General features: G+C 45.4%; 1 protein-coding gene across 12 annotated transcripts in view; it reads right to left on the bottom strand.

The window, feature by feature from the left end:
• The window catches only part of LOC143020683 (uncharacterized), a 707,077-nt gene that overhangs the window by 103,786 nt on the left and 590,791 nt on the right, over positions 1 to 12,500 (bottom strand). For all 12 annotated transcript variants that reach the window (XM_076177294.1, XM_076177289.1, XM_076177290.1 and 9 more), the window contains one exon: positions 2,948 to 3,131. In XM_076177294.1, coding sequence (XP_076033409.1) covers positions 2,948 to 3,131 — 184 coding nt within the window. The remainder of the gene's footprint in view (positions 1 to 2,947; positions 3,132 to 12,500) is intronic.

The following is a 12,500-nucleotide window of genomic DNA, read 5'->3' as shown; positions in this document are numbered from 1 at the left end:
GTGGCACACTAGACTAGCATGCTACTTGCTTAGTAGAAATGACTTTGGTTACAATATTCTAGAACTTCCGTAAGAACATCTTGACAACGTGTCTAACATTCGTACTCTAGGTTTAACTTCTCTTAGTTCGTCATTCAGGTTCTCAATCTATGACGTCAGCAAAGTAATTTGACATTTGTAAATTTGAAAAACAACGGATCATAACCAAAGTCGTTTCAACTCAAACGAAGTAGCAAAAACAAGTAGCAAAAGCAAGTAGCAAAAGCAAGTAGCATGCTAGCGAGAAATGCAAAGTGTGCCTCTCCACACACTTCTTCCCTTCCTCTTCCTCCTCCTCCTCTTCTCCCTTTCACTTTTCCTTCTCTTCCACCTCTTCCTCCTCGTTCTCTCCCCAATCATCTCCAACAAGCACATCCCCCTTCCCCCCCCACCCAGTGACCACCCCCAACCCCCCATCATCCACACCGCCCTCTATAATTTAACTCGTCCTCACCTCTCGAGGATAACATCCCCCAATCTCCCCACTCTCGAGGATTACCCCCCACCACCACCACCACAAAACCCCATCTGTATCCTTTGGGTCGTCCTCGAATGCACCTATCTCGAGGACGACATCCTTCCACCCCCCTCCAACCCCCACGTCCTACTCTCGAGGAGCAACCCTCGAGGAGCAACCCCCACGTCCTACTCTCGAGGACAACATCCCTATATCGAGGACCACCTACTCTCCAACACACCTGAGGATGACCTCTGCTTCCTAAGTCCTGAGGATGACTCCCTCCCCCCCCCCAGGGACCTTCCCCCCCACACGTATCCTCCCTACTTCCTCCCCCTCCCCCTCCCCCTCCCCTCCCCCGATGATGACACGTTAATAGCGGCTCCCGAAAGGAAAAATTAATTAGAACAGTCATTGCACGGGGGATTTACACAAGCAAAACCGCGGGATGAACAACTCCGCGTCCCTTCAACAGAGCTGGTCTCGAGTTCTATTTACGCTGGGGGGGAGGGGGGAGGGGGGGCTGGGGGGGATGAAAAGAGACGAGAAGAAGAGGAAGGAGAAGGAGAAGAAGAAGGAGAAGAAGAAGGAGAAGAAGAGGAAGAAGAAGAGGAAGAGGAGGAGGGAGAGGAGGAGGAAGAAGAAAATAAGAGGGGAAGAAAGATGAGGAGGGAGGGAGGTTTAAGATGAGGTAGAGGAAGAAGTGAAGGAGGGAGATATGGAAGAAGAGGAGGAGGGGGATATGGAAGAGGAGAAGGGAGATGAGAAGGGAGGGGGGAGGGATAAGAGGAGGAGGAGGAGGATGTGGAAGAGGAAAAGAGGAAAAGAATGGTAAAGAAAAGGAAGAGGAGGATGGGGAGGAGGAGGACAAATAAAAGGAAGAAGAGGAGGGGGAGAATGAGGACTCAAGTGGAAGAATAGGAAGAGGAAGAAGAGGGAGAAGAGGAAACTAAAAACAGAAGAGGAGAAGGGGGAGGAAAAATAATAGGAAGACGAGGAAGAGGAGGACGAGGAGGAGGAAGAATAGGAAGAAGAGAAAAAAGTGGGACAGAAGTAAAAATAAAAAAGTGAAGAGCAAGAGGAAAAGGAAAAGGAGGAAAAAGAGGAAGAGGAAAAAGAGGACAAAACGAAAAAGACAAAGGGGAGGAAGAGGACATAGAGAAGGAAGAGGACGAAGAGGAAGAGGAGGAAAAGGAGGAAGAGGACGAAGAGGAGAAAGAGAACGAAGAGGAGAAAGAGAACGAAGAGGAGAAAGAGGACGAGGAAGAGGAGGAAGAGGAAGAGGAGGAGGAAGAGGAGGAAGAGGACGATGAGGAGGAAGAGGAGAAGAGGAGGAAGAGGAGGAAGAGGACGATGAGGAGGAAGAGGAGAAGAGGAGGAAGAGGAGGAAGAGGAAGAAAGGAGAAAGAGGAGGAAGAGGAGGAAGAGAAAGGAAGAGGAGGAGGAAGAGCTGGAGAAAGAAGGAGAGGAACAGAGGACGAGGATAAGGAAGAGGAGAAAGAGGAGAAAGAAGAGGAAGAAGAGGAAGAGGACAAAGAGGAGGAGGAGGAGGACTGGGAAAGGGTAGTGAAGGACACAATGGTAGATCCCGTCGTCCTTTTTTCAGTCTTTTTAATTACTCTTCATGATTTGTACTCTGGTCAGCTGGCAGGCACCCGTGTCCGCGTTTTCTATTTCTCTTCATTTGAAAACATAATAGAAAATGGGAGGAGGGAATCAACAGCGAAAAAAATGGGAGAAGCGGGAAACTAAGGGAGGATGGAGGAGGATGGAGGAGGAGGAGGAGGATGGAGGAGGATGGAGGAGGATGGAGGAGATGGAGGAGGATGGAGGAGGATGGAGGAGATGGAGGAAGAGGAGGGAGGAAGAGGAGGGAGAAAGAAGGGGAGGAACAGAGGAAGAGGAGGATGAGGATGAGAAGGAAGAAAAGAAGAGGGGGAAGAGGATGAGGAGGGGGGAAGACGAATAGTAGGAGGGGGAAGACTAGGAGGGGGAAGAGGAAGAGAGGAGGGAGAAGAGGTGGCAGGGGAAGAGGAAGAGAGGAGGGAGAAGAGGTGGTAGAGGAAGAGGAGGAGGGTTAAGAGGAAGACGAGGAGAAAGAAGAGGAAGAGGAGAAGAGGAGGACGAGGAGGAGAAAGAGGAAGAGAAGAGAGAAGAGGAATTAGAGAAGGAAAAGTTAGGAATAGGAAAATAAAAGTAGGAAAAGATGAGTAGGAGGACAAGGAGGAAGAGGAGGAAGACGAGAAGGAGGGGAACAAAGAGGAGAAGGAGAGGAGGAGGAAGAGGAGAATAAAAGTAGGAAAAGATGAGTAGGAGGACAAGGAGGAAGAGGAGGAAGACGAGAAGAAGGAGGGGTACAAAGAGGAGAAGGAGAGGAGGAGGAAGAGGAGAAAATCTTAAAAAAAAAAAAAAAAATGCTGATGAAGGAGAAGAAGACTAGGAGGAACTTACTGTGTTCTGAGGGTGAACGCCGCCGACGTGATGGAGGACGGAAGGCGGAGGCCCTTGATGATCTCCTGCCACAGCTTCTTGTTGATGACGTCGACCAATCCCCCTCTCGCCACCACCAGGTTGTAGAGCTCGTACAGGTCCAACACCTGCTTGGCCATGATAGGTAACCGGTTGATAGGAGTCCCTAAGGAGGGAGAGAGAGAGAAGGGAGGGGTTAGGGAGTATACTTAAAAAAAAAAAAAAAAAAAAAAAAAAAAAAAAATGAATAGACAAGATAAATAAAATAAATAAAATAAAATAAACAAATAAATAAAATAAGATAAAAATAAAATAAATGAAGACAAATAAATAAATGATAAATAGATGAATAAATAAATAAAGAAGTGAAATAAAAAGTAAATCAAAATAAATAGTACAAAAAAAAATTAATAGAAATAATAATAAATGAATAAACAAAAATTAATCAAAATAAGAAATTAAATAAGATAAAAATAAATAAATTATAATAGAAATAATAAATAAATAAACAAATAAAAATAAAAAAGTAAAAATATAAAATATTAATAAATAAAAACAATAAATCAATTAATAATGATATTGTATAATACTAACAAATACATTACAACAGAACTTGCACAGCCAAAAATAAATGTACGTTACGAAAATAAATATCTAAATAAACACATAAATATAAAGATTATACCAATATCCGCAAACACAAATACACACAAACCTTTGTACTCACACTCACACACACAGGCGGGACACCACGAGTGTAGCTCCCCTTCCCGTAAGATACAACTAGGTAAATACACATACACGAGAGTTGGAGTAACGACTTCCAGTATCGCTGCACTGCGAGCCGTTACTCCAACTCACGTGGGCGGAGCTGGGTGTGTGCGTGTGTGGTTACAGCATCACCCATAGACCTGTCATACACGAGCTCTGAGCTCTCTTCCGGGAGGGTAATAGCTGTCGATCACGAGTCCAACACGTGGTCCAAGACCATGGTTAATCACAAACACACACACGCACACACAAACAAGCCGGCTGTTCAACTCGATGGAGGGGAGATTGCACCAGCAGTTGACACTTCATCAATCAAGTCATCAATTACGTGGCACGAGTTCATTTGTCACAGCGCGCGCGTGCCACGGACCTTTTCTTCCTCTTCCCAACCGTGCCAGTGCCCGTGCCGTCGTGCCAATGGTGCCAGGATCTCTCTCTCTCTCTCTCTCTAGTTCTCTCTATATATCTCTCTCTCTCTAGTTCTTTCCCTCCCTCTCTCTTTCACTATCTCTAACTCTGTCTCTATCTCTCGCTTTCTCTACATCTCGCTCTCTCTATCTCTGTCTCTCTAGTTCTCTCTCTCCCTCTGTCTCTTTCTCTATCTCTGTCTATCTCTCGCTTTCTCTACATCTCGCTCTCTCAATCTGTCTCTATCTCTGTCTCTCTCCCTCTCTCTCTCTCTCTCTCTCTCTCTCTCTCTCTCTCTCTCTCTCTCGCTCTTTCTCCTTCATTAAAAGTATTCCGAGCTTTTATCATTCTCGCTGTCGCCACTTTATTTCATTCAGTGATAGGCCACCCCCCAAAAAAAGGTGGAAATCCCTCCGCCATTAAGTCTCTGACGTTCAACAAAATGGCCGAGAGAGAGAGAGAGAGAGAGAGAGAGAGAGAGAGAGAGAGAGAGAGAGAGAGAGAGAGAGAGAGAGAGAGGAGAGAGAGAGTGAGAGAGAGAGAGAGAGAGGAGAGAGAGAGGAGAGAGAGAGAGAGAGAGAGGAGAGAGAGAGAGCGAGAGAGATTGTGGAGAAAGAGAGAGAGAGTGAGAGGAGAGAGAGAGAGAGAGAGAGAGGAGAGAGAGAGGAGAAAGAGAGGAGAGAGGAAAGAGAGAGGAGTGAGAGAGGAGAGGAGAGAGAGAGAGAGACAGGGTGAGAGAGAGTGAGAGAGAGGAGAGAGAGAGGAGTGAGAGAGGAGAGAGAGGCGAGAGAGGTGATCTCCGATTACCTCTTATTCAGACCCGTCTCCCTCTCCAACTGCCTCTCAAATCCACACCTACCTCATCTCATTACCTCTCAGAGAGAGAGAGAGAGAGAGAGAGAGAGAGAGAGAGAGGAGAGAGAGGAGAGAGAGAGAGAGAGAGAGAGAGAGGAGAGAGAGAGAGAGAGAGAGAGAGAGAGAGAGAGAGAGAGAGAGAGAGAGAGAGAGAGAGAGAGAGAGAGAGAGAGAGAGAGAGAGAGAGAGAGAGAGAGAGAGAGAGAGAGAGAGAGAGAGAGAGAGAGAGGTGATCTCCCGATTACCTCTTATTCAGACCCGTCTCCCTCTCCAACTGCCTCTCATATCCACACCTACCTCATCTCATTACCTCTCATGATGAGGCACATCGACGTCATTACCTCTCAGTGACACGAGCCTCTTAACCAAATGCCTCTCATCCGCCTCTTGTCCACTCACGCCTTTCGTTCAATCCACCTCTCATCCACATCACCTTCCACCCATCCATCTCCGTTTCGTCTCTACATACTTCTCATCCACTTCGCATTTTCTTTCTCCATCTTCCCGTTCTCGTTGCGTAAATTTAAATTTTTCTCCCAATTCCTCTTGTCTCGTTCCCCCTCGTTCTGTGCGTCTTTCTTCCACTCTCTCTCTCTCTCTCTCTCTCTGTTTTCATTTGCGTTCCACCGTTTTCTCTCCTCCTCCTCTTTCATTTCCTCCTCCCCCCTTTGACGTCATCCCAGCGTGCCTAACTCCATTTACTAATGTTACTCCCGCCATTTCTCCCCTTCCCCCCTCCCTTCCCCCCACTCCCACTCTTCCTTCCCCTTCCCCCCTCTTCTTCAACCCCTTCACACACGTCCAAGTCTTCCTTCCATTAGTTTACTGTCACCGTTTTCTTGTGCGCGGCGGAGAACTTTTCCGTTTGGCGAGTTTCGGCACAGACGACATGACGTCATATCGTTGAACTAGTCCGTTGTCTCGTAGTTATCAACAATTATATTAATTATTCAACATCGTGAGGTATTTTCCCCAAAATGGAAGAATTCTACACATTAAAATATAAATAACAGAAATGATAATGATAATTATTTCAATCAGTGATCTAATCTAAATGAAATATTTTGTTACACGGTGTAATGTTTTGAATATAGACATTTTATCATCACAACATAACCAAAAATTCTCGGTCGTATTGATCCTTAACGTGCAAAACAGTTTTGCCAAAACTTAACTAAAATACCCCCAGTTATCACATAAATACTAAATCACATTTTTCAATTAAACTAAAAAAACAATGATAGGTGCATATATGTATAATACTATTTACACAAACACATACACGGGGTGAGGTGGGGTGGGGGGGAGACGAATGCACACCTACACACAGATATATACATAAAGATACATACACACACTCGCGTACACACACGCGCGCGCGCACGCACACACACACACACACACACACACACACAGAAAGATATGTAGAAAGACAAACGCACGCACACACACAAACGCACATCTACACACATATATACAGAAAGATACACACGCGCGCGCACACACACACAAACACACACATGTAGACAAACGCACGCGCACACACACGCACACCTACACACAGATATATACAGAAAGATACATACACACGCGCGCACATACAGACACACACAGATAGGCATGTAGACAGACAGAATGCACGCACACGCGCGCACACGCACACACACACACACACACACACACGAACACTTACATCTACACAACTACACACACACGGACACGCACGCACGCACGCACGCACACACACACACACACACACACACACACACACACACACACACACACACACACACACACACACACACACACACACACCTACCTACTACCTCGAAGCGGGAGGACAAAATTGGCTTCGTCAACGTGACGGGTCCGGGAAGCAAGAGTGCTCAATACAAATGAAGTGCCAAGCCGCCACTCTGATTAATTACCGCCGCGTTAATTAGCGGTGCCAATAGTGCCACGCCGAGGGGGTCCCCCACGAGCACAGACGACTGTGTAACAGCGGCGGAGCGTCCGTGGGGTGTGAAGAGGCGAAATGTTTAACAAAGAGGAAAAGGTTATATTTACTAAGAGCCGGTCCCTCCCTCAAGCTTCGTTTTTTGGGATGAAGAGCGAGAGGTGTTTACACCAGGAGACGCTTAGCAAACGTCGCCACCTTTGCCTAACGTACTAGGAGAATGATCAGAAATACTAGTACTTTTTGCACTGGATGTAATATACGAAAGCGCTCTTCTTCGTTAGTTTCTTTTTCCAAGTGGTCTACTGTGCATAAGTGAACACACGTACCCGTGTTCTTATTAGCACACACACACACACACACACACACACACACACACACACACACACACACACACACACACACACACACACACACACACACACACACACACACACACACACACACACACTATATATATATATATATATATATATATAGATATATATATATATATATATATATATATATATATATAGAGAGAGAGAGAGAGAGAGAGAAATTAACAATACAGAGTCCTGCGCAACAGACAAAAACAATCGTCCCAAATTGCGCATGACGTCACAGGAAAGTGTCGGACCCGCCAATTGGTGGTCTCCAGGCAAGAAGAGGGCGGAGTCAGTCAAATGTACGGTCCAATGAAAGGCCTCGACCATATGACGTCAGAGAATACAGTGGGCAGACCATCTCTGCCCAAACTTTAAGAACACAACAGAACGACGGAAATAACAGAAGGGATTGGGCGAAATAAATAACGAAGAAAACGGGAAGTGGAAGAAGAGAAAATGGATGATGAGATGGAGAGGAGGAAAAGGAGGAGAGGGAGGAGGAAAGGACAGAGAGAAGGAGGGTGTGGGAGGAGGGATGGAGGGAGAGGAGAGGCAAGAGAAAGAGAGAGGAACGAGAGAGAGGAGAAAATGAAGAAGCAGGAGGAGGAATAGGGGTAAGAAGAGGAGGAGGAGGAGGAATAAGAGGAGGAGGAGGAGGAATAAGAGGAGGAGGAGGAGGAGGAGGAGGGGGAAGAGAGGAGGAAGATATAGTAACAAAGGGAGAGCGGAAATGAAATGCTGACGAGACAGATGGAAGAATGGAGAGTGAGAGAAGAAAGGGTGGCTGTGTCACGAAGAGAGAGGGGAAAGAAGGGGAAACAAGGGGAAAGTGTAAGGGTGAAGGATAGAAAAAGGGGAAAGGTAGGAAGAAGGGTAAGGGGAAGGGAGGGAAGGGGAAGGGAGTTGGAAAGGAAGGGGGAAGAGAGGGGAAAGGGAGGGGAGAGAGGGAAAAGAGGGGAAATTGAAGGGAAGAGAGGGGGAAGGGGGCAAGAGAAGGGGAAGAGAAGGGAAAGGGGGAAGAGAAGGGAAAGGAGGAAGAGAGGGGAAAGGGAGGGAGAAGAGAGGGGGAAAGGGGCAAGGGAAGGGGAAGAGAGGGAAAGGGGCAAGGGAAGGGGAAGAGAGGGAAATGGGAGGGGAAAGGGGGAAGAGAGGGGAAAGGGAGGGAGAAGAGAGGGAAAAGAGGGGAAAAGAAGGGGAAAGTGAAGGGAAGAGAGGGGAAAGTGAGGGGAAATGGAGGGGGAGAGGGGGAAGAGAGGGGAAAGTGAGGGGAAATGGAGGGGGAGAGGGGGAAGGGAGGGGGGAGAGGGGAAAGGGGGGATAGAGAAAGGTAAATATGGAGAGAAAGAGGAAGTGGAGAAGAAGACCGAGATGAGAAAGTAGGAATTGCACATGAAGAAATAATAAAAGAAAACGGGGCGTGGGGGGACTCAAAGAAAAAGGGAAGAAGGTGACGGTGAAAAACAGCAAGAACATGAGAAAGAGAAAGAGAGAGAACAAGAGAGAGACAGAATGAAAGAGAGAATGAGAGGTAGAGAATGAGCGACAGTGAATGAGAGAGAGAGAACAAGAGGGAGAGAGAGAGAGAGAGAGAGAGAGAGAGAGAGAGAGAGAGAGAGAGAGAGAGAGAGAGAGAGAGAGAGAGAGAGAGAGAGAGAGAGAGAGAGAGAGAGAGAGAGAGAGAGAGAGAGAGAGAGAGAGAGAGAGAGAGAGAGAGGTGAAAGGTAGAATGAGAGATAAGAACAAGAGAGTGAAAGAGAATGATAGAACAAGAGAGAGTGAGAGTGAAAGAGAGAAAGAGAGAAAGAGAGAACAAGAGAGTGATAGATTGAAAGAGAGAACGAGTCAGAATGAGAGAGGAAACAGAAAAAAGAGAGAAAGGCGGGTACGGGAGGTGGGTAGGAGGGAGGAGGAGGGAGGAGGAGTGAGGAGTGAGAAGAAGGATGCGGAGGGGAGGGCAAGTGGCCAATATCAATAGAATGCCGCGCGCGAGACAAACGATGGGGCCCAACTTGACGTCGGGAATGTTCATAGCTGTTCGTCGCAGACCACCTCTACTGTTCGACGGCCCTGCTCGAACCTCGACCACTGTCGCCACCCTTTTGCGAACATTCGAACAATTGTTCCCCACACACACGCCCGCGCGCGCTCGAAAGCCAAAAACCAAATTCTACACGTCCGAACATTGTCATCGAACACTCGAACAGTGATGGATCTAATGCACGCATTCGAACAATGTTATCGGACACTCGAACAGTGACGGATCTATTGTACACATTCAATGTCATCGAACACTCGAACAGTGACGGATCTAATGTAGGCATTCAAACAATGTTATCGAACACTTGAACAGATAGGTTTATTACACACACTCGAACAAAAATATCGAACACTCGAACAGTGACAGGTCTATTGCACACATTCGAACAATATTATCGAACACTCGAACAGTAACAGGTCTATTGCACACATTCGAACAATGTCATCGAACACTTCAACAGTGACATATCTATTGTACATATTCGAATGTCATCGAACAATCGAACATTGACAGATCTATTGCACACATTCGAACAATGTCATTGAACACTCAGTGACAGGTCTATTGGACACATTCGAACGTTATCGAACACTCGAACAGTGACAGGTTTATTACACACATTTGAACATTATCGAACACTCGAACAGTGTTGGATCTAGTGCACACATTCGAACACTGACCATACACGACGGATACGAACACACACTCGAACAGTGACGACCCTGGACACACATTCGAACCATATCCGAGTAACCAAACTCCCAAGCTCGAACAACGAACATTCGGATACAGAGGTTTCTACTGTACACATTCGAACAACTCTATTCGAACACCATAGTCCACTTCGAACGTAGCTTACCCCCTTTCTCCCATTGTAACGATAACAATGGAGCTATTCCATCTTTTGTCAAATATGGAACTGCCTAGTGTAGGCCTTATGGTCTCTCGCAGTCTCCACTGTTATGTGTGTGGATCAGCTTCATACTCGACAAAGTTCAGGTAACTGCATCAGCGAGACGTCTATAAGGATGACAGGTGATAATAAACATGGAACTGCTTAGTGTAGGCCTTATGGTCTCCTGCAGTCTCCTGTATTTCGAGGTCCGTGTGAGGTCAAAGGCCATGACCATGTAATCCTGCCCCGGACATAACCTAGATGACATGAATATGAATTCGTTTAATATACATTTTGCTCGCGTCTCAATATCTAAATATTAATATTTTTCATTATTACCACCAAAGTATTGTTACTATTATTACCACAGTATTATTTCTATTACTATTAACTATATTTCAAAACAAAATAGCTTTGATTTAATCATCCCAATTATAAACTAGATTTATAAAGCCTATTTATTGTTATAATGATGATTTTGTTTAACGTCACAAATCCTCCTATCAGGAGGCTAGGATGGTGCCCCTTACAGAGGACTTTGCACCATGGAATCTAATGAACCAAGCCGTTAGTTCAACTCGCCGGAGGCAGGGTTCGATCAGTCACCACCTCGACTTTCCCCGCAAGTAATGACACCCTAACCCGCTCGGCCTGCGTGAATTGTCATTGTCATTATAAATATAATTATCATTTATTATTATTATTATAAAATAGTCATCCTCATTGTCATTATACGTACATATAATCATCATTTGTTATTACTATTATTAAACAATTGTCATCAATGTATGTAATACAACAGGACTGTTCGGGCTCGACAATTAGAGATGCCTATTAACGCCAGAACTTAATACGAAGTAATCTAGTACGGTCAAGTTTCACATTTTCTATCCATGTACAGAGTAACATCATGCCAGTTTTTATTTATTTTAATCAATAAATCAATCTTTGCAAAATGTAGAACAGCCTTGCTATGCTACAAGGCACTTGTATAAAGCCTATCTGTGAAAAAGTAACAGAAGAAAGGATCATATTTCGTCAATAAATTACCCCCAAAGAACTGGTTTACTAATAGAGTGATTAACGAATGGAATAGACTTAGTAACCAGGTAATTAGCGCTGAAATGATTGGTTGTAAAGGTTAGATAACTTCATGGATGGGGATGATAGGTGGTAATGGACGTGGAACTGCCTAGTGTAGGCCTTATGGTCTCTTGCAGTCTCCTTTATTCTTGTGTTCTTATAACTTTATGGATGGGAATACCAGGTGGTAATGGACATGGATCTGCCCAATGTAGGCCTTATGGTCTCTTGCAATCTCCTTCATTATGTTCTTTATGGATGAATATGGTAGGTGGCAATGGACATGGATCTGCCTAGTGTAGGCCATGTGGTCTCTTGCAGTCTCCTTTATTCTTTATGAATGGGAATGGTAGGTGGTAATGGACATGGATCTGCCTAGTATAGGCCTTGAGGTCTCCTGCACTCTCCTTCATTCTTATGTCCTTCTGTTCTTGTGTTCAAAGAATATATATACAATTCATTCAGAGTTCTGTGGCGGAAACTGTTGACCGCACACCGTGGCGAATAATCTAGCGATCAATGGCATCTGCGACGGGAAACTTTAGGAACACGATAAAGCAACCGCCGGCGCCAAATGCCAGACATGAAGAACCAAATTCCCAGAGCGTTCATCGACACGGCGACCACAACATGAAGAACATTGTGTCCTTTATTGCTCCTCTCGCTATCAAACCTCATGTTATGCGCAGTTCGCATGAGCAAAGTGGGGGGGGGGGGAGCTGCCGAGAAATGGGGAATTTGGTGCCGAAACATTGTTCATGGGAACCGCGATTTGCACTTTCTGGAAAGACGAAGAGTGTGGGGTGATCTGATAGAGGTATTCAAATGGGTCAAGGGTTTTTAACAAGGGTCATGCAGGCAAGGTCATCATATTAAGACAAAGGGGCAGGACTCGTAGTAATGGATTTAAATTGGACAAATTTATATTTAAGAAGGAAATATACAAGAACTGGTTTACCAATAGATTGACTAGTTAACGAATGGAATAAACTTAGTAAATATGTAGTGAGCGCTGAAACTGTTTTTTTTTTTTAAGAGAAGGTTTGATAACTTTATGGATAGGGATGCCAGGTGGTAATGGACATGGAACTGCATAGTGTAGGCCCTATGGTCTCTTGTAGTCTCCTCCATTGTTCTTATGAATACCGACAGCGGTGACG

This window comes from Oratosquilla oratoria, chromosome 40 (genome assembly GCF_046742065.1).
Source record: "Oratosquilla oratoria isolate Oo_2021 chromosome 40, ASM4674206v1, whole genome shotgun sequence".
NCBI lineage: Eukaryota > Metazoa > Arthropoda > Malacostraca > Stomatopoda > Squillidae > Oratosquilla > Oratosquilla oratoria.
This window is presented reverse-complemented; position numbering and strand designations above follow the sequence as displayed.